At 37.6% G+C, this 20,449-nt stretch overlaps 1 pseudogene and 10 gene segments (V, D, J or C); all 11 read right to left on the bottom strand.

Annotated features, from left to right (window-relative positions):
- Positions 1-184: 184 nt before the first annotated feature.
- Positions 185-1,486, bottom strand: LOC134335852 (immunoglobulin heavy variable 3-53-like). The segment is given in 2 exon segments: positions 185-1,250; positions 1,344-1,486. Coding segments are annotated over 2 exon segments (576 nt in total).
- On the bottom strand, positions 1,486-3,271 carry LOC134335853 (immunoglobulin heavy variable 4-61-like). The segment is given in 3 exon segments: positions 1,486-1,565; positions 2,488-2,809; positions 2,899-3,271. Coding segments are annotated over 3 exon segments (528 nt in total).
- Positions 3,272-3,337: 66 nt separating this feature from the next.
- Positions 3,338-5,091, bottom strand: LOC134300370 (immunoglobulin heavy variable 1-69-2-like). The segment is given in 3 exon segments: positions 3,338-4,035; positions 4,560-4,635; positions 5,086-5,091. Coding segments are annotated over 3 exon segments (501 nt in total).
- Positions 5,092-5,181: 90 nt separating this feature from the next.
- Positions 5,182-5,700, bottom strand: LOC134300372 (immunoglobulin heavy variable 3-53-like). The segment is given in 2 exon segments: positions 5,182-5,561; positions 5,655-5,700. Coding segments are annotated over 2 exon segments (426 nt in total).
- A 918-nt stretch (positions 5,701-6,618) lies between these two features.
- On the bottom strand, positions 6,619-7,135 carry LOC134300373 (Ig heavy chain V region 5A-like). The segment is given in 2 exon segments: positions 6,619-7,004; positions 7,093-7,135. Coding segments are annotated over 2 exon segments (429 nt in total).
- Positions 7,136-7,933: 798 nt separating this feature from the next.
- LOC134300374 (immunoglobulin heavy variable 1-3-like) lies at positions 7,934-11,201 on the bottom strand. The segment is given in 3 exon segments: positions 7,934-8,247; positions 10,751-11,068; positions 11,162-11,201. Coding segments are annotated over 3 exon segments (672 nt in total).
- Positions 11,202-11,886: 685 nt separating this feature from the next.
- On the bottom strand, positions 11,887-14,337 carry LOC134300375 (Ig heavy chain V region S43-like; annotated as a pseudogene).
- Positions 14,338-14,821: 484 nt separating this feature from the next.
- On the bottom strand, positions 14,822-15,318 carry LOC134300376 (Ig heavy chain V region 914-like). The segment is given in 2 exon segments: positions 14,822-15,186; positions 15,276-15,318. Coding segments are annotated over 2 exon segments (408 nt in total).
- Positions 15,319-15,824: 506 nt separating this feature from the next.
- LOC134300377 (immunoglobulin heavy variable 1-3-like) lies at positions 15,825-17,720 on the bottom strand. The segment is given in 3 exon segments: positions 15,825-16,415; positions 16,940-17,015; positions 17,706-17,720. Coding segments are annotated over 3 exon segments (417 nt in total).
- A 73-nt stretch (positions 17,721-17,793) lies between these two features.
- Positions 17,794-18,462, bottom strand: LOC134300378 (Ig heavy chain V region 186-1-like). The segment is given in 2 exon segments: positions 17,794-18,173; positions 18,267-18,462. Coding segments are annotated over 2 exon segments (426 nt in total).
- A 900-nt stretch (positions 18,463-19,362) lies between these two features.
- On the bottom strand, positions 19,363-19,876 carry LOC134300379 (Ig heavy chain V region 5A-like). The segment is given in 2 exon segments: positions 19,363-19,745; positions 19,834-19,876. Coding segments are annotated over 2 exon segments (426 nt in total).
- Positions 19,877-20,449: the final 573 nt, after the last annotated feature.

Genomic DNA, 20,449 nt, shown 5'->3' on the forward strand with positions numbered 1-20,449 from the left:
CATCTACTGAATGAATTTACATGCGGAAACGACACTGATCCTGATCCTGATGTTGATCCTGATGTTGATCCAGATGTTGAAGGTTGATCTTCCACGTCTTCTCACATCACGTGTTTTTAAGTTGGATGAACCCACGTGCTCTTTCGCCCCCTGTGGAGAATTAATGTAATACGTTTTTTAAACCCCCTCGATGGATTATTGGCGTCCCTGTCCGTGTTCCTGCACAGAGAGCCTCGTGATCCCGTGGAAACAGGATCCACAGTGACCCTGACCAGGATGAAGATGTGGTAAGCTATAAAAATGAACGAGTTTGAAACAACAGCACATTAAACAAGCTGCAGAGAAGCTTTGGATTCATTTCACAGAAGATGAAATGATGATTGTGTAGATGAATAGAAATACACGGTGGAACCACAGCTGACAGAAAGTGGAGCTCTGCTGTTTTACTTTCATATTGGAGTTAAAATTGATATTGTGTGCTTGAACAGTTTGAAATGGCCTGTATTATTATTTATTAAAACCGTATATAGTCCAAGTAATAGAGGGTTAAGGGCCTTGCTCAAGGGTCCAGCATTAGCAACCTGGCAGATGTGGGGCTCAAACCAGCAACCTTCTGTTTACTAGTCCAGTAACTTTACCATTGAGTTACCATTCATCCAGGTCCTAATAGTAGACAACACATCCAGCTTTATCTAAAATAATCACAGACTGTTGTTATTTTCATATTTTAAATAAACACATCGACCCTTTACAGTCAAATGAAAAGAATGGGAATTGTTTACAACTTCTTTCTACATCATGTATTCCAGTCAACAAAATACCACTGATGGTGAGGGTTGTAGAGGTGCCCTGTTTTGTTAAATGACACATTAACATCTGAAACAGTGTCTGGTTCACACTGAGAGCTTGAGATGGTTTTTGTGAGGTGACTCCACTACTCAGCATCACTGTGAATCTCGCACAGTAATACACAGCTGAATCTTCAGCTTGTACATTCTGGCCTCGTAATGTTATGGTGTTGCTGCTCGTGTCTCTGGAGATGCTGAACTTATTTTTCAGTTTATCATTGTAATATAAGCTACCACCACTGCTGATGTATCCAATCCACTCCAGAGCTTCTCCTGCAGCCTGTCGAATCCAAGCTGTATAATAACTCGTAACTGAATATGAAGGCTTACAGTTGACGGAGAGAACCTGGCCTGGTGGGACCGTCATGGATCCAGGCTGATTCAGTTCATAACAGCGTCCACCTGTGGAGGAAAATACCTGCTGATTACATGATGTACAAGCATCAACGGTGCTGAAGGTTCATCTGAAACATTATTATTAGATAAAGAACGTACAGGAAGCAGCTGCCAGCAGGAGCAGTAGAGATGATGGAGAGAACATGGTGGAGGAGGATCTGCTGGTGTCTGATCTCCAGAGATCCTTAACTGAGACTCTTCACCTAAATAGTGAGAGATCCAGTCCTGTAGATCATATTTGCTTATCCGCTGATGGTGGGAGGTGAAGCAGTTTCAGATATAAGGAGGAGGAGGTTTACATGGTCAAAAGTATGTGGACACCTGAGGGAAATTAGATGTGCTTTTAGGTTTATTACATGATGAATACGGTTTATTATGTGCAAAATGTGTTTTTTTTTTACACAGACAAAAACCTTTATACTCATTTCCATTACTGTGGTTTAGTCCCTACAAAAATAATTCTACAGGTAGATTTCCCAAAGCTTGTCCAACAATAAAATTCTTTCCTTACCCCATACACACTCTGGATTAAAACATTAACTCGACATCTATTGTATTGTGCTCAGTAGTATTATTTAAAATAAAATCATGATTGTCAAAATTTTAAAAGTTATTTCATTTGTATCTAATGTATGCATGTTATTTGTAATTGGGTATGTGACTGTTAAGAATTACAAGAATTACACTTTAAAGCCGTAGAGGTTTGGGTAGATGTTGAAGGCACTGTAATTTTTACTTTTTAGCTCTCATATTTTTTAAATGTAATTAGATTTTATTGAGTGATTTGAGTTGATGAGCAGTTTTGTGGGTGTAGGTGGATCATTGGTATTTCTCAGCTTGTTTCTGATAGATCAGGGATGTTTTTGTACCAGTTCCTCTACAGTTTGTGATGAGGTGAATAACGGAGACAGTAATACACAGCTGTGTCCTCAGATCAAATGGGGTTACAGGAGATTTTAACAAAATTATTCATATTATGTAATAATATTTGACTTAATATTAGTATCACAAAATGAATTATTATTCATTACCCCTAATGTGCACTTTACACCATGAAGTAACTGTTAAAATCTTTTATATGGAGATTGGATGACATTGTAAGTGTTGTCCATATATTTTGGTTAATGTGTAATTTATGCTTTTTGTATATTAAAAACTGTAATGCATGATTATCTGATGAGATGTTCATGATGGGAGGATCAGTGGGTTAGATCTTTTTGTACAGCGCTGTAATTTCCTGTACCAGTGTGGTTCTCTGGCGCAGTAATACACAGCTGTATCTTCATTCTGCATCTTCTGTCCCTGTAGGGTCACCGTGTTACTGGACGTGTCTCGAGAAACAACAAACTTGTTTTTAAGTGAATCTTTTTCATTAATATTTCCATTATAATAAATTGTGTTGATCCATTCCAGAGCTTTTCCTGCAGGCTGTCGAATCCAAGCTGTTCCATAATGGCTGCTGTCAGTAATTGAAGCTCCTGAAACTCTACAGTTGATGGTTAAAGTCTCACCAGACTTTACAACCACTGAGTCTGGCTGGATGAGCTCAGTAGCACAGGACACATCTGTAAAAAAAGAGAACAGAAAAGTCTGAAATGTTAAAATGTGTTTATTGTATTAGACAGTCTGTACAAATTTAAATCCACATTCTTACAGGAAGCCACAGCGAGCAGCAGCAGAGCAGCTGAAGTCCACATGATGTTACAGCAAGTGTGATCAGAAAGTGCTTGTGTCCAGGTACATATGATGCTAATATTACCAGAAAAAAAGGAGATTTGCATAAATGCTAAACAGGAACTGAGTTACTGTGGAGCTTTGATGCTACTTGATGAAGTGACCCTGTTGAGTTCCTCAGGTGTGTATAATTGGATCACTAATATTCTCTCTCTATGTTGCCATTATATCAGATTTCTGGTGATTATGGAATCAATTTACAAGGTTATATTTATTTTTTTGGATTAAATGTAATTCTAAATGTATTTCCACCACCTGATGACACCCATTACCAATTATAATAATAAAAAAATCAGCCAAGATAATATTTTAAAATGTTTGATTATTATTATTCATTTTTCTACCACAGGATGCACTGATGTTTTTGCTACTTTTATTGAATCTTCTCACTTTGTACTGCTGGAATAATATTTACATAAAAATAAAAGTAAAGTTTATATAAAACTTGGAGAATTTGTAGTATTACGTGTGATATCTGTACTAGTACAAATGTATAATGTATGTAAAATCCTAAAATGCTATGGACTGAAGTCATGTGCAGAACAATATCTAGGATTAGAATGAATTAGTAATTGGTTTGCATTAACTAATAAACAATAAATTAACCCAACATATGTTTGTCTAAAGTAAAAGCAGAATTAAACATTGAATAAAAGCAGGAATGACAGTAGAGGAGGTTTCAGTGTGTTGAGTGATACAGTGGGATGTTTTTGTACAGCTGCTTCTTCAGTTCCAGGCACTGTGCTTTCTCTGGCGCAGTAATAAACTGCAGTATCTTCTGCTCTCAGACTCTGGATCTCTAGGTACTGTGTACTTGCTTGAACATCTTCACTCAGCTTGAACCGGGCTTCCATTGATTCTGCATAGATTGCAGCATTGCTGCCAGCATCCATCCTGCCGATCCATTCCAGAGCTTTTCCTGGTTTCTGCAGGATCCAGTGCATGTAGTGGCTTGTCATATCAAAACCAGTAATTTTACAGGAGATCTTCAGACGTTCTCCAGGTTTCTTGACCTCTGTAGGAGGCTGGTCCAGTCGGATCTCATCACTCCTCACTGCTAAAACATAAACATCAAACATCATCAACACATTCAAATATACAAATCAGTGGAACTAATATGAAGAACTTTGTGGTACCTTGTGTTATCATAAATATAAGGACGCAGTACTGAACGACTCTGAGCCCCATAATCAGACTGTCTGGTGGTTCTGGGGTTCAGTTGTGTGATTGGAGATCTTAAGGTCTAACAGGTGGGTTTTATGCTTCATAATGGTGAAGATTTGCATGAGAACCTTCAACCAATAAATTTAGTCCTGGTGACAAAGAGCACAGACCAGCAAGCTACATTCAGTCACCACATACTGGTTTACTACTGGTTTAAACTTAACTTAAACAGTGCTGGTATTTTAATGGATTAGCTGGCCAGTGAGCACTAATTCGTGCAGGGTTTTTATGTAACTGAAACACGTCTCATTCAGACTGTATATAAGTAAGAGCAGATCAGCAGATTTTGCAGGTGAACAGCATTTGTTATGCTTTAAACACATTCATGTTAACAACACACAAAAAACAAGCATGTACCAGTTTGAGTAGAGAGAGACTGATATTTGGCAGCAGAAACCAGTTCAGACCAGCAACCATTGATGCCTCTTAAAGCCTTAAAGAGAGTTTAATTATTTAAACATCTACTGAATGAATTTACACGACACTGATCCTGATGTTGATCCTGATGTTGAACGTTGATCTTCCACGTCTTCTCACATCACGTGTTTTAAGTTGGATGAATCCACGTGCTCTGTCGCCCCCTGTGGAGAGTTAATGTAACACGTGTTTTAAACCCCCTCGATGGATTATTGGCGTCCCTGTCCGTGTTGTGTTTCTGCACAGAGAGCCCCGTGATCCCGTGGAAACAGGATCCACAGTGACCCTGACCAGGATGAAGATGTGGTAAGCTATAAAGATGAACGAGTTTGAAACAGAAGCACTTTGAACAGGCTGCAGAGAAGCTTTGGATTCATTTCACAGAAGATGAAATGATGATTGTGTAGATGAATAGAAACACACGGTGGAACCACAGCTGACAGAAAGTGGAGCTCTGCTGTTTTACTTTCATATTGGAGTTAAAATTAATATTGTATGTTAAACAGTTCGTGAAAATGATGGTGAGGGTTGTAGAGGTGCCCTGTTATGTTAAATGACACATTTACATCTGAAATAGTGTCTGGTTCACACTGAGAGCTTGAGATGGTTTTTGTGAGGTGACTCCACTACTCAGCATCACTGTGAATCTCGCACAGTAATACACAGCTGAATCTTCAGCTTGTACATTCTGGCCTCGTAATGTTATGGTGTTGCTGCTCGTGTCTCTGGAGATGCTGAACTTATTTTTCAGTTTATCATTGTAAGCTGTGTCACCATCACTATCGATATATCCGATCCACTCCAGAGCTTCTCCTGCAGCCTGTCGGATCCAAGCTGTATCATCATCTGTGACTGAATATGAAGGCTTACAGTTGATGGAGAGAACCTGGCCTGGTTGTACCGTCATGGATCCAGGCTGATTCAGTTCAACACAGTGTCCACCTGTGGAGGAAAATACCTGCTGATTACATGATATACAAGCATCAACGGTGCTGAAGGTTCATCTGAAACATTATTATTAGATAAAGAACGTACAGGAAGCAGCTGCCAGCAGGAGCAGTAGAGATGATGGAGAGAACATGGTGGAGGAGGATCTGCTGGTGTCTGATCTCCAGAGATCCTTAACTGAGACTCTTCACCTAAATAGTGAGAGATCCAGTCCTGTAGATCATATTTGCTTATCTGCTGATGGTGGGAGGTGAAGCAGTTTCAGATATAAGGAGGAGGAGGTTTACATGGTCAAAAGTATGTGGACACCTAAAAGATATTAGATGTGCTTTTTGTTTTATTACATGATTAAGCATGGGCCAGTGATAGCTCAGTGGTTAAGGTAACGGACTAGTAAACAGAAGGTTGCCGGTTCAAGCCCCGTCACCACCAAGTTGCCACTGTTGGGTCCCTGAGCAAGGCCCTTAACCCTCAATTGCTCATCGTGTAAGTCGGTTTGAATAAAAGTGTCTGCTAAATGCTGAAAATGTAAATGTGACTCACAGACACAAACCTTTATACTCATTTCCATTACTGTGGTTTAGTCCCTATAAAAATAGTCGTACAGGTAGATTTCCCAAAGCTTGTCCTACAAAAAATTTCTTACCTTACCCCATACACACTCTGGATTAAAACATTAACTCGACATCTATTGTATTGTGCTCAGTATCACAGTGTTCACATATTATTTAAAATAAAATCATAATTGTCAGTAAAAGTTATTTCATTTTTATCTGATGTGTGCATGTTATTTGTAACTGGGTGTGTGACTGGTAAGAATGATAAGGATTACATTTTAAAGCTGTAGAGGTTTGGGTAGATGTTGAAGACAGTAATTTTTACTTTTCAGCTCTAATTTAACTAATGTGCACTTTACACCATGAAGTAACTGTTAAAATCTTTTTATGGAGATTGTATGACATTGTAAGTGTTGTCCATATATTTCTGTTCATGTGTAATTCATGCTTTTTGTATATTAAAAACTGTAATGCATGATTATCTGATGAGATGTTCATGATGGGAGGATCAGTGGGTTAGATCTTTTTGTACAGCGCTGTAATTTCCTGTACCAGTGTGATGCTACACGGGCGCAGTAATACACAGCTGTATCTTCATTCTGCATCTTCTGGCCCTGTAGGGTCACCGTGTTACTGGACGTGTCTCGAGAAACAACAAACTTGTTTTTAAGTGAATCTTTTTCATAAATATCTCCATCATAATAAATTAAGTTGATCCATTCCAGAGCTTTTCCTGCAGGCTGTCGAATCCAAGCTGTTCCAAAATGGCTGCTGCTGTCAGTAATTGAAGCTCCTGAAACTCTACAGTTGATGGTTAAAGTCTCACCAGACTTTACAACCACTGAATCTGGCTGGATGAGCTCGGTAGCACAGGACACATCTGTAAAAAAGAGAACAGAAAAGTCTGAAATGTTAAAATGTGTTTATTAGATTAGACAGTCTGTACAAATTTGAATCCACACTCTTACAGGAAGCCACAGCGAGCAGCAGCAGAGCAGCTGAAGTCCACATGATGTTACAGCAAGTGTGATCAGAAAGTCCCTGTGTCCAGGTACATATGATGCTAATATTACCAGAAAAAAAGGAGATTTGCATAAATGTTGAACAGGAACTGAGTTACTGTGGAGCTTTGATGCTACTTAATGAAGTGACTTTGTTGAGTTCCTCAGGTGTGTATAATTGGATCACTAATATTCTCTCTATATGTTGCCATTATATCAGATTTTTGGTGGGTATGGGATCAATTTACAAGGTTTTACTTTTTTGTTTTTGATAAAATGTAATTCTAAATGTATTTCCACCACCCGATGACACCCATTACACATTATAATAATAGAAAATTAGCCAAGATAGTATTTTAAAATGTTTGATTATTATTATTAATTTTTCTACCACAGGGTGCACTGATGTTTTTTGTTACTTTTATTGGATATTTTCACTTTTTACTGCTGGAATAATATTAACATAAAAAAATAAAGTACAATTTATATAAAACTTGTAGAATTTGTAGTATTACATGTAATATCTGTACCAGTACAAATGTATAATGTATGTAAAATCCTAAAATGCTAAATTTACTCTAACAGCCATGGACTGGAGACATGTGCAGAACAATATCCTCATTTATACTTCAGGATGAATTAGTCATTGGTTTGCATTCATTAATAAACAATACAATTACCTACAACATACGTTTGTCTAAAGTAAAAGCAGAATTAAACATTGAATAAAAGCAGGAATGACAGTAGAGGAGGTTTCAGTGTGTTGATACAGTGGGATGTTTTTGTACAGCTGCTTCTTCAGTTCCAGTCACTGTGATTGTCGGGCGCAGTAATAAACTGCAGTATCTTCTGCTCTCAGACTCTGGATCTCTAGGTACTGAGTACTTGCTTGAACATCTTCACTCAGCTTGAACCGGGCTTCCATTGATTCTGCATATTCTGCAGCATTGCTGCCAGTATTCATCCTGCCAATCCATTCCAGAGCTTTTCCTGGTTTCTGCAGGATCCAGTGCATGTAGTAGCTTGTCATATCAAAACCAGTAATTTTACAGGAGATCTTCAGACGTTCTCCAGGTTTCTTGACCTCTGTAGGAGGCTGGTTCATCTCATCACTCCTCACTGCTAAAACATAAACATCAAACATCATCAACACATTAAAATATACAAATCAGTGGAACTAATATGAAGAACTTTGTGCTACCTTGTGTTATCATAAATATAAGGACGCAGTACTGAATGACTCTGATCTCCATAATCAGACTGTCTGATGGTTCTGTGGTTCAGGTGTGTGATCTTAAGGTCTAACAGGTGGGTTTTTATGCTTCATAATGGTGCAGATTTGCATAAGAACCTTCAACTAATAAATTTAGTCCTGGTGACAATGAGCACAGACCAGCAAGCTACATTCAGTCACCACATACTGGTTTACTACTGGTTTAAACTTAACTTAAACAGTGTTGGTATTTTAATGGATTAGCTGGCCAGTGAGCACTAATTCATGCAGGGTTTTTATTCAGACTGTATATAATTAAGAGCAGATCGGCAGATGTTGCTGGTGAACAGTATTTGTTATGCTTTAAATACATTAATGTTAACAACACACAAAAAACAAGCATGTACCAGTTTGAGTAGAGAGAGACTGATTTTTGGCAACAAAAACCAGTTCAGACCAGCAACCATTCATGCCTCTTAAAGCCTTAAAGAGAGTTCAATCATTTAAACATCAACTGAATTATTTTACACGTGGAAATGACACTGATCCTGATGTTGATCCTGATGTTGAAGGTTGATCTTCCACGTCATCTCACATCACCTGTTTTTAAGTTGGATGAATCCACGTGCTCTGTCGCCCCCTGTGGATAATTAATGTAACACGTGTTTTAAACCCCCTCGATGGATTATTGGCGTCCCTGTCCGTGTTGTGTTTCTGCACAGAGAGCCTCGTGATCCCGTGGAAACAGGATCCACAGTGACCCTGACCAGGATGAAGATGTGGTAAGCTATAAAAATGAACGAGTTTGAAACAGCAGCACATTAAACAAGCTGCAGAGAAGCTTTGGATTCATTTCACAGAAGATGAAATGATGATTGTGTAGATGAATAGATACACACGGTGGAACCACAGCTGACAAAGTGGAGCTCTGCTGTTTTACTTTCATATTGGAGTTAAAATTAATATTGTATGTGTAGCCCCCTTAAAAATGTTTGTTCATTGATGTTTTGTTTGAGTTAATGAGAGTTCTAATTTATTTCATTCTAAATGTATTTCAAATGATTCGGTGTTTTACTGAGTCGATTCTTTTATTTCAAAATGATTCGTTGGCTTTGCTTTTTCTCTGAACGTGTAAGGGGGCGTGGCATCGGCTGAGGTAAACAGAAGGAGAGCGGGAGAACAGGAAAGAGCGGGAAAAGAGAAAGAAAGATAGAAAGTTCGAGATTGATGAGGTACCGCATTTTATGCGAGATAATGAGATTAATCGTGAGAAAATATCAAAACCGTCTTTTACGAGAAGCTCTGCGGAAGGGTTGTCGGAGAGAGAGCCTGAGGAGTAGTGAAAGTCGTGTAAAAGCTAGCGTAGTAGGCTAACTCAGGCTACTGTATACTGGTTATCCTCCTGAGTGCGGTAGCATCGTAGGCTAACACAGGCTACAAAAGTGCACCATAACTCCGAATAAGTAGGAAGAGTAGGTTGTCTAACACAGTCAGCTACTGATATTCTTCTGAAGTTTATGTGTTTCTACGCTCCCGAACGAGTTAAAGACGGACGTCCCAGGTAGCGACTGGAGCGACCAGAAAGCCCCAGTTAAAAGTGTGTTTTGTAGTTTGGTTGCTCTTCGGAGTGAAGGGGCCAGTTTAAGTTTAAGGGCCACAACGTACACGAGCCACGCTTCAGGCCTGCAACGAGGGAGGGTTACGGGCTAGAATACTAGTCCCTGACTTTACCTCAGTCCTGTCAGGTGTGTGTGTGTGCGTGAGTGTGTGTGGGCCCAATTTATTTTATTTGTAAGTTTTGTATTCTTTGTCACAATACATTTATGTCTATATAAATTCATGTGTTTGTGATTTCTCTTGTATTTATATATATTATATAATAATATATATATAATATATCAATAGTGTTTAAATGATTAATGTGGAGTGCATAGCCTAGGTAGTGTAGTATCCCGAGCCTTTAGGATTAATTTAGCATTAATTATCATATAATAAACTTACAAACCCATCAAATAATTTAAAGTAACCCAGGGCCTTCACACAGATAAACGTATCATTTCCAGCTGTGACATGGAGGGTATGGCGAAGGCGCTACATATATATATATATATATTATTATTTTTTTTTAATTTTTTTATTTTTTTAATAAAACCACCCCATTGTGGATTATCTGCTTCAGAGTTTTTCCTGCAGGTTGATGAATGAATGATGTTGATCTCTCTTATCAGTAATTGAATATCCACATATATCTAAGGGTAGTAATCTCTCCTCGATTTAGGCTGAGCTAAGTTACACAGGTCTGCTGTTTAAATATTTGCCCCACCCTACTACATGTACATGAACCACAAGAAGATCGTTCCCAGCATCTCTACTGTACATGTTAGCAGGTTTTTGTAGGACCTTCCTACTGACTTCTACAGCTGTGAGTCTTTGCACAGTAATAAACAGCCGCGTCTTCAAGCACCAGGTTGCTGATATCTAAGAACAGAACGTTGTTGTTCGTGTCTCTGGAGATGCTGAAGCGAGACTTGAAGGAATCTCCAGCGGCTATGCCTCCACCACCCCATATGATCCCGATCCACTCCAGGGCTTTCCCTGGACGCTGTCTGATCCAGCCTGTACCGTAGTCGGTGAGCTTATAGCCAGAAACCTGGCAGGACAGCTTCACTGAATCTCCAGGAGGTTTAGCCTGAGCAGGAGAGGAGGTCAGGCTGATGTCACCATGCACGTCTGAGAAGAAACAAGAACATATTAAACACACTTTACTTTATATTATTTGTAGAACATAAAATGTGAGTATGGTGTGGAGATGTGAACTCTTACAGGACACGGAGGAGAACAGAACTAGAAGAACCCAGATCATGATTGTCTTCACCTCTGCTGTACTACACCAACAGAACCTGTAGTTCACACCCAGACTGTTTATATCTGTGCCAGGCTGGTTGAATTTGCATGTGCCAGTGTTATTAAGATCTCATTATTCTGGTGATTCTGGCCAAAACATGAAAAACGTAATACACTAAAAATGCAAAAACGTAAATTAAATAATGCAAAAACATTTATCTGTCCATTTTAAAATAAAATTAACTGGAGTTTCTTCACATCAACAAGCCAAATATTTAATTACTTTATTTTGCCAACCTGTCAAAAAAAAGACCTTCCCCAAACTGTTTTCAAGATGCAGAAACTGATAGCATTGTTGTTGTTTTTTATATTTATACATTTTATTCATAAATGGCAGGGGCTAATGAATAGATGTATCTGCATGATTTACTTTGTGATGTACCTCAAGTCTCTATACGTGGACCACTGTCATTTCTTTTGCATATAGTGCTACAGATGAACTGGATCAGTGCTTATGGCATTTAACTGTTTATATATTCACAAAAACTTATGCCACCAGAGATAGGAACATGACTTTATTAACCAAGGCAGCAGTTAAATGAAGAGTGGAAACAAACTGATGGTGTTTAGTAGAAATGTTTGTGGTGTTTAGTAGAAATGTTTGTGGTGTTCAGGTCACTGATCAGGGAATATTTACAGCTCAGTCACTCGCTTGTGGAGGTTTTTGTATGAGTCTGTAGTCTGTTGTACCAGTGTGACTCTCGGGCACAGTAATAAACTGCCATGTCTTCAGGTTTGAGACTCTTTATTTCCAGGTACAGCTTGTTTTGATTGGTGTCTTTAGTGATGGAGAACTGGCCCTGCAGAGACTGGGCAAAGTAAGTGCTGGTGCCACTGCCACTATCAATGAATCCGATCCACTCCAGTCCTTCTCCTGGTTTCTGACGAATCCAGTGCATCCAGTAGCTGCTCATGGAGAATCCAGATACAGTACAGGACAGACTGACCGACTCTCCAGGCTTCTTCACCACAGAAGCAGAAGAGCTCAGAGACTGTCCATAAGAATCTGGAAGGGAAGAAAACATCAAATGTTGTAAAAATGTTTTGGGGAGAAAAGCAAGCTGAAATGGGTCAGTGATGCTAGTGATGAAAATGTAAAACTTACAAGAAATAAAAAGAAATAAAATACTGTACTGCAAAATCATATTTCTCAAGCTTTTGATTCCAACAGACATAAAAAGTGTCTGAATTATGTTAACCAGAATAATGAAGAATCTTCTGTATATAGCCAAGTTGATTTGAATAGGGAGGGACCATGAGCACACTAATGCATTAAACTGGGCGGAAACTTTAGAACTGTACTTGTGCTTGTTTCTGGGTGGTACCTTCAAAATTATGTCCTTTAATCCTGTAAATATTTGCATAAATGAGTAAATTTAAAATACAGCAGAGTATCATGTACCATAATCAGGTGTATCAGAGGATCTCTGTTACCTCTTTATTCCAACCGTCTGATTCTGAGCATGTATGTATTTTAGATGCTATATTTTAGTGGAACATTATAGTTATAGTTAATTAAGCCACTAAGAATAAATAGTTTAGTGTTTCAGGACCAAAGCTGATCTACATAACTGAAATAAATTCTCATTTACCAACTAATCCAGCATAAACCAGCACTGCCCAGTTAAAACCAGCAATATCTGTCATTTCTGGCTATAGAAAGCTGAATAACATCGCATTTCTGTTAGACTGTATCTACACCACACAACCCTGAACCCTGAACAATATTGAAAAATGGTGTTTTATTACCAGACTGAGAGGACTGAGTAATATAAACCACATTCAGATGCATTATAACATTTATAGATATAAACAACTGCAGTCTTCAGGTCAGTGTAGAGCATAAATATTCTGTACATTAAGAAAACTCAACGAGTGTAAATATAAACATTAATAATGAATAATTATTGTTTTTAGAATTTGTTCTATGTGACTAAAATTACCTTTATGATCAATAGGCCTGAAATTTTACATTTAATTTAAGAAACAAGAGGTGTTTATATTGTACCAAACATGGGTCATTTTATTAAAAACAGATGTTTTTTAAATAATTGATCATTAAAGCTGTAAGGTTTATTCATCAGTTTATTTATCTGTTATTGTAACTGTGTACTGTTTTTAAGACCAGCTTCCTGCTGTAATTTTTTTTATTTGTACAATTGTTTGTTATTTGCACTGATGTTATTTCACTTCTTATGAAATTATATTTTAAAAATGATTTTAAGGGTTTCAACTGATTTATTTATTTTATTTTTATTTGTTGTGTAACTGTTTGCACTTTGGAAATGTATTTGGCTTAAATAAAAAATAATAATGATTTTACATGAATAGTTCTTTATTACGTTCGGTTAAATTGTTTGTTATAATTTATTTCTGAAAAATTAAATATCAGCATTGTGTACAACAACTAATTCAAACGATCAAATAAACCAAAATGTGTAAATCTGTGTAACATAATTCCATTTTTATTCGATTTTAAATACTTTATTTGAAAGGAATCCATAACAAATGTCTTTTTTTATTAACAAACAACCTAATTTGTGTTTGAACCCCTATAAATTTACACTGTTTTTAATGTGACTGAATACAGCGTGTGTTTTTGTAGTGCCATCTCAGCAGAAGTACCACAGTGCAATCTGGCACAGTAATACACAGCTGTATCTTCAGTCTGCAGATTCTGTCCTTGTAGAGTCACCGTGCTGCTGGAATCATCTTTAGAAATACTGAACTTATTTTTTAGAGAATCTTTTTGTGTTATGCCTCCACCCCCCCCCCCCAGATGTGGATTATCCACTCCAGGGTTTTTCCTGCAGGTTGGCGAATGAAAGCTGTTGCGTAGTTGTTATCAGTAACTGAATATCCTGATACCTTACATCTGAGAGTCAGAGACTCTCCCGGCTTTACCACCACTGACTCGATCTGAGTCAATTCCACAGCACAGTCCACATCTGTAAAACAAGTCACACTGTACATCAGAAACCACAGAAACAGTGCAGATGCTGTAAAGCACGACTTTGTGTTTGCAGTTCAGTGTTAATAAAGTGAAACTCACTGGGTGAAGCTGCCAGCAGCAGCAGCAACAGTGTTGGGAACATTGTGGAAGAAGCAGAAGTGCCAGATCCTTCTGAACCTCAGTGAACGATGCAGATACTTTAGATCTTTATCTGGGTCCAGGTGAAGGAGGAGGAGGAAGATATTTGCATAGTTAAATGTCAAGTTATTCGGAACAGAACGACGCTTTATAAAAGGTAGAAGCTGTTTTTAATCTTAGTTTCCTGTCTTGTTATATATTCTTTTATAAACTAAAAAAGTGAATAATTATTTTGTATGTACTTAATTTAGAGGAGAATTTAACAAAATTATTAATATTAAGTATTAATATCTGATTTAATATTAGTTGTACAGGGTGAATTATTATTCATTACCCCTAATGTGTGCTTTACATCATGAAGAAACTGTTAAAATCTTTAAGATGGAAATTGTATGACATTGTAAGTGTTGTCCATATATTTTTGTTCATGTGTAATTTATGATTTTTGTATATTAAAAACTGTGATGCATGATTATCTGATGAGATGTTCATGATGATCTTTTTGTACAGCGCTGTAATTTCCTGTACCAGTGTGGTTCTCTGGCGCAGTAATACACAGCTGTATCTTCATTCTGCATCTTCTGTCCCTGTAGGGTCACCGTGTTACTGGACGTGTCTCGAGAAACAACAAACTTGTTTTTAAGTGAATCTTTTTCATGAATTTCTCCATCATAATCAATTTGGTTGATCCATTCCAGAGCTTTTCCTGCAGGTTGTCGAATCCAAGCTGTTGCATAATGGCTGCTGCTGTCAGTAATTGAAGCTCCTGAAACTCTACACTTGATGGTTAAAGTCTCACCAGACTTTACAACCACTGAATCTGGCTGGATGAGCTCAGTAGCACAGGACACATCTGTAAAAAAAGAGAACAGAAAAGTCTGAAATGTTAAAATGTGTTTATTGGATTAGACAGTCTGTACAAATTTAAATCCACATTCTTACAGGAAGCCACAGCGAGCAGCAGCAGAGCAGCTGAAGTCCACATGATGTTACAGCAAGTGTGATCAGAAAGTGCTTGTGTCCAGGTACATATGATGCTAATATTACCAGAAAAAAGGAGATTTGCATAAATGTTGAACAGGAACTGAGTTTCTGTGGAGCTTTGATGCTACTTAATGAAGTGACTGTTGAGTTCCTCAGGTGTGTATAATTGGATCACTAATATTCTCTCTATATGTTGCCATTATATCAGATTTCTAGTGAATATGGAATCAATTTACAAAATTTTAAAATTGTTTTTTTGGATTAAATGTAATTCTAAATGTATTTCCACCACCTGATGACACCCATTACCAATTATAATAATAAAAAAATCAGCCAAGATAGTATTTTAAAATGTTTGATTATTATTATTCATTTTTCTACCACAGGATGCACTGATGTTTTGTTACTTTTATTGGATCTTGTCACTTTGTACTGCTGGAATAATATTTACATGAAAATAAAAGTAAAGTTTATATAAATCTTGGAGAATTTGTAGTATTACGTGTGATATCTGTACTAGTACAAATGTATAATGTATGTAAAATCCTAAAATGCTATGGACTGAAGTCATGTGCAGAACAATATCTAGGATTAGAATGAATTAGTAATTGGTTTGCATTAACTAATAAACAATAAATTAACCCAACATATGTTTGTCTAAAGTAAAAGCAGAATTAAACATTGAATAAAAGCAGGAATGACAGTAGAGGAGGTTTCAGTGTGTTGAGTGATACAGTGGGATGTTTTTGTACAGCTGCTTCTTCAGTTCCAGTCACTGTGCACTGCTTTCTCTGGCGCAGTAATAAACTGCAGTATCTTCTGCTCTCAGACTCTGGATCTCTAGGTACTGTGTACTTGCTTGAACATCTTCACTCAGCTTGAACCGGGCTTTCATTGATTCTGCATATTCTGCATCATTGCTGCCAGCATTCATCCTGCCAATCCATTCCAGAGCTTTTCCTGGTTTCTGCAGGATCCAGTGCATGTAGTAGTCTGTCATTTTAAAACCAGTAGTTTTACAGGAGATCTTCAGATGTTCTCCAGGTTTCTTGACCTCTGTAGGAGGCTGGTCCAGTCGGATCTCATCACTCCTCACTGCTAAAACATAAACATCAAAATTCATCAACACATTAAAATATACAAATCAGTGGAACTAATATAAAGAACTTTGTGCTACCTTGTGTTATCATAAATATAAAGACGCAGTACTGAACGACTCTGAGCTCCATAATCAGACAGTCTGGTGGTTCTGGGGTTCAGTTGTGTGATTGGAGATCTTAAGGTCTAACAGGTGGGTTTTATGCTTCATAATGGTGCAGATTTGCATAAGAACCTTCAACCAATAAATTTAGTCCTGGTGACAAAGAGCACAGACCTGCAAGCTACATTCAGTCACCACATAATGGTTTACTACTGGTTTAAACTTAACCTAAACAGTGCTGGTATTTTAATGGATTAGCTGTCCAGTGAGCACTAATTCGTGCAGGGTTTTTATGTAACTGAAACACGTCTTATTCAGACTGTATATAAGTAAGAGCAGATCAGCAGATTTTGCAGGTGAACAGCATTTGTTATGCTTTAAATACATTAATGTTAACAACACACAAAAAACAAGCATGTACCAGTTTGAGTAGAGAGAGACTGATATTTGGCAGCAGAAACCAGTTCAGACCAGCAACCATTGATGCCTCTTAAAGCCTTGAAGGGAGTTTAATTATTTAAACATCTACTGAATGATTTTACATGTGGAAACGAAACTGGTCCTGATCCTGATGTTGACCCAGATGTTGAAGGTTGATCTTCCACGTCATCTCACATCACGTGTTTTTAAGTTGGATGAATCCACGTGCTCTGTCGCCCCCTGTGGAGAATTAATGTAACACGTGTTTTAAACCCCCTCGATGGATTATTGGCGTCCCTGTCCGTGTTGTGTTTCTGCACAGAGAGCCTCGTGATCCCGTGGAAACAGGATCCACAGTGACCCTGACCAGGATGAAGATGTGGTAAGCTATTAAAATGAACGAGTTTGAAACAGCAGCACTTTAAACAGGCTGCAGAGAAGCTTTGGATTCATTTCACAGAAGATTAAATGATGATTGTGTAGATGAATAGAAACACACGGTGGAACCACAGCTGACAGAAAGTGGAGCTCTGCTGTTTTACTTTCATATTGGAGTTAAAATTAATATTGTCTGTTTAAACAGTTTGAAATGGCCTGTATTTTTTTTTTAATACCGTATATAGTCTAAGTAATAGAGGGTTAAGGGCCGTGCTCAAGGGTCCAGCAGTGGCAACCTGGCAGATGTGGGGCTCAAACCAGCAACCTTCTGTTTGCGAGACCAGTAACTTAAAATTTACAGTAAAATAAAAAAATGGGGAATTGTTTACATCTTTTTTGTACATCATGTATTCCAGTCAATAAAATACCACTGATGGTGAGGGTTGTAGAGGTGCCCTGTTTTGTTAAATGACACATTTACATCTGAAATAGTGTCTGGTTCACACTGAGAGCTTGAGATGGTTTTTGTGAGGTGACTCCACTACTCAGCATCACTGTGAGTCTCGCACAGTAATACACAGCTGAATCTTCAGCTTGTACATTCTGGCCTCGTAATGTTATGGTGTTGCTGCTCGTGTCTCTGGAGATGCTGAACTTATTTTTCAGTTTATCATTGTAAGCTGTGCCACCACTAGGATAGATAACTCCGATCCACTCCAGAGCTTCTCCTGCAGCCTGTCGGATCCAAGCTGTATCATAACTCGTAACTGAATACGAAGGCTTGCAGTTGATGGACAGAACCTGGCCTGGTTGGACCGTCATGGATCCAGGCTGATTCAGTTCAACACAACGTCCACCTGTGGAGGAAAATACCTGCTGATTACATGATGTACAAGCATCAACGGTGCTGAAGGTTCATCTGAAACATTATTATTAGATAAAGAACGTACAGGAAGCAGCTGCCAGCAGGAGCAGTAGAGATGATGGAGAGAACATGGTGGAGGAGGATCTGCTGGTGTCTGATCTCCAGAGATCCTTAACTGAGACTCTTCACCTAAATAGTGAGAGATCCAGTCCTGTAGATCATATTTGCTTATCCGCTGATGGTGGGAGGTGAAGCAGTTTCAGATATAAGGAGGAGGAGGTTTACATGGTCAAAAGTATGTGGACACCTGAGGGATATTAGATGTGCTTTTAGTTTTATTACATGATTAAGCAGGTACTCATGCATACGGTTTATTATGTACAAAATATGACTCACAGACAGAAACCTTTATACTCATTTCAATTACTGTGGTTTAGTCCCTATAAAAAATAATTCTACAGGTAGATTTCCCAAAGCTTGTCCTACAAAAAAATTATTTATTTACCCCATACACACTCTGGATTAAAACATTAACTCGACATCTATTGTATTGTGCTCAGTATCACAGTGTTCACGTATTATTTAAAATAAAATCATAATTGTCAGTAAAAGTTATTTCATTTTTATCTGATGTGTGCATGTTATTTGTAATTGGGTGTGTGACTGGTAAGAATTATAAGGATTACATTTTAAAGCCGTAGAGGTTTGGGTAGATGTTGAAGGCACTAATTTAACATAATGTTTTAAATGTAATTAGATTTTATTGAGTGATTTGAGTTGATGAGCAGTTTTGTGGGTGTAGGTGGATCATTAGTATATCTCAGCTTGTTTCTGATAGATCAGGGATGTTTTTGTACCAGTTCCTCGACAGTTTGTGATGAGGTGCATTACAAGCACAGTAATACACAGCTGTGTCCTCAGACCAAATGGGGTTACAGGAGATTTTAACAAAATTATTAATATTAAGTATTAATATCTGATATAATATTAGTATTACAAGGTGAATTATTATTCATTACTCCTAATGTGTGCTTTACACCGTGAAGTAACTGTTAAAATGTATTATGTTATCTACGACATTGTAAGTGTTGTCCATATATTTTTGTATATATTTTTTTTCATGTGTAATTTATGATTTTTGTATATTAAAAACTGTAATGCATGATTATCTGATGAGATGTTCATGATGGGGGGATCAGTGGGTTAGATCTTTTTGTACAGCGCTGTAATTTCCTGTACCAGTGTGGTGCTCTGGTGCAGTAATACACAGCTGTATCTTCATTCTGCATCTTCTGTCCCTGTAGGGTCACCGTGTTACTGGACGTGTCTCGAGAAACAACAAACTTGTTTTTAAGTGAATCTTTTTTCTGAATGTTTCCATCATAAAAAATTAGGTTGATCCATTCCAGAGCTTTTCCTGCAGGTTGTCGAATCCAAGCTGTTCCATAATGGCTGCTGCTGTCAGTAATTGAAGCTCCTGAAACTCTACACTTGATGGTTAAAGTCTCACCAGACTTTACAACCACTGAATCTGGCTGGATGAGCTCGGTAGCACAGGACACATCTGTAAAAAAGAGAACAGAAAAGTCTGAAATGTTAAAATGTGTTTATTGGATTAGACAGTCTGTACAAATTTAAATCTAAATTCTTACAGGAAGCCACAGCGAGCAGCAGCAGAGCAGCTGAAGTCCACATGATGTTACAGCAAGTGTGATCAGAAAGTGCTTGTGTCCAGGTACATATGATGCTAATATTACCAGAAAAAATAAGATTTGCATGAATGTTAAACAGGAACTGAGTTTCTGTGGAGCTTTGATGCGACTTAATGAAGTGACTGTTGAGTTCCTCAGGTGTGTATAATTGGATCACTAATATTCTCTCTATATGTTGCCATTATATCAGATTTCTAGTGAATATGGAATCAATTTAGAAGGTTTTATTTTTTATTTTTTTGATTAAATGTAATTCTAAATGTATTTCCACCACCCGATGACACCCATTACAAATCATAATAATAAAAAAATCAGCCAAGATAGTATTTTAAAATGTTTGATTATTATTATTAATTTTTCTACCACAGGATGTACTGATGTTTTGTTACTTTTATTGGATCTTGTCACTTTGTACTGCTGGAATCATATTTACATGAAAATAAAAGTAAAGTTTATATAAATCTTCGAGAATTTGTAGTATTATGTGTGATATCTGTACTAGTACAAATGTATAATGTATGTAAAATCCTAAAATGCTATGGACTGAAGTCATGTG

The sequence above is a fragment of the Trichomycterus rosablanca genome, chromosome 22 (genome assembly GCF_030014385.1).
Source record: "Trichomycterus rosablanca isolate fTriRos1 chromosome 22, fTriRos1.hap1, whole genome shotgun sequence".
Taxonomy (NCBI): domain Eukaryota; kingdom Metazoa; phylum Chordata; class Actinopteri; order Siluriformes; family Trichomycteridae; genus Trichomycterus; species Trichomycterus rosablanca.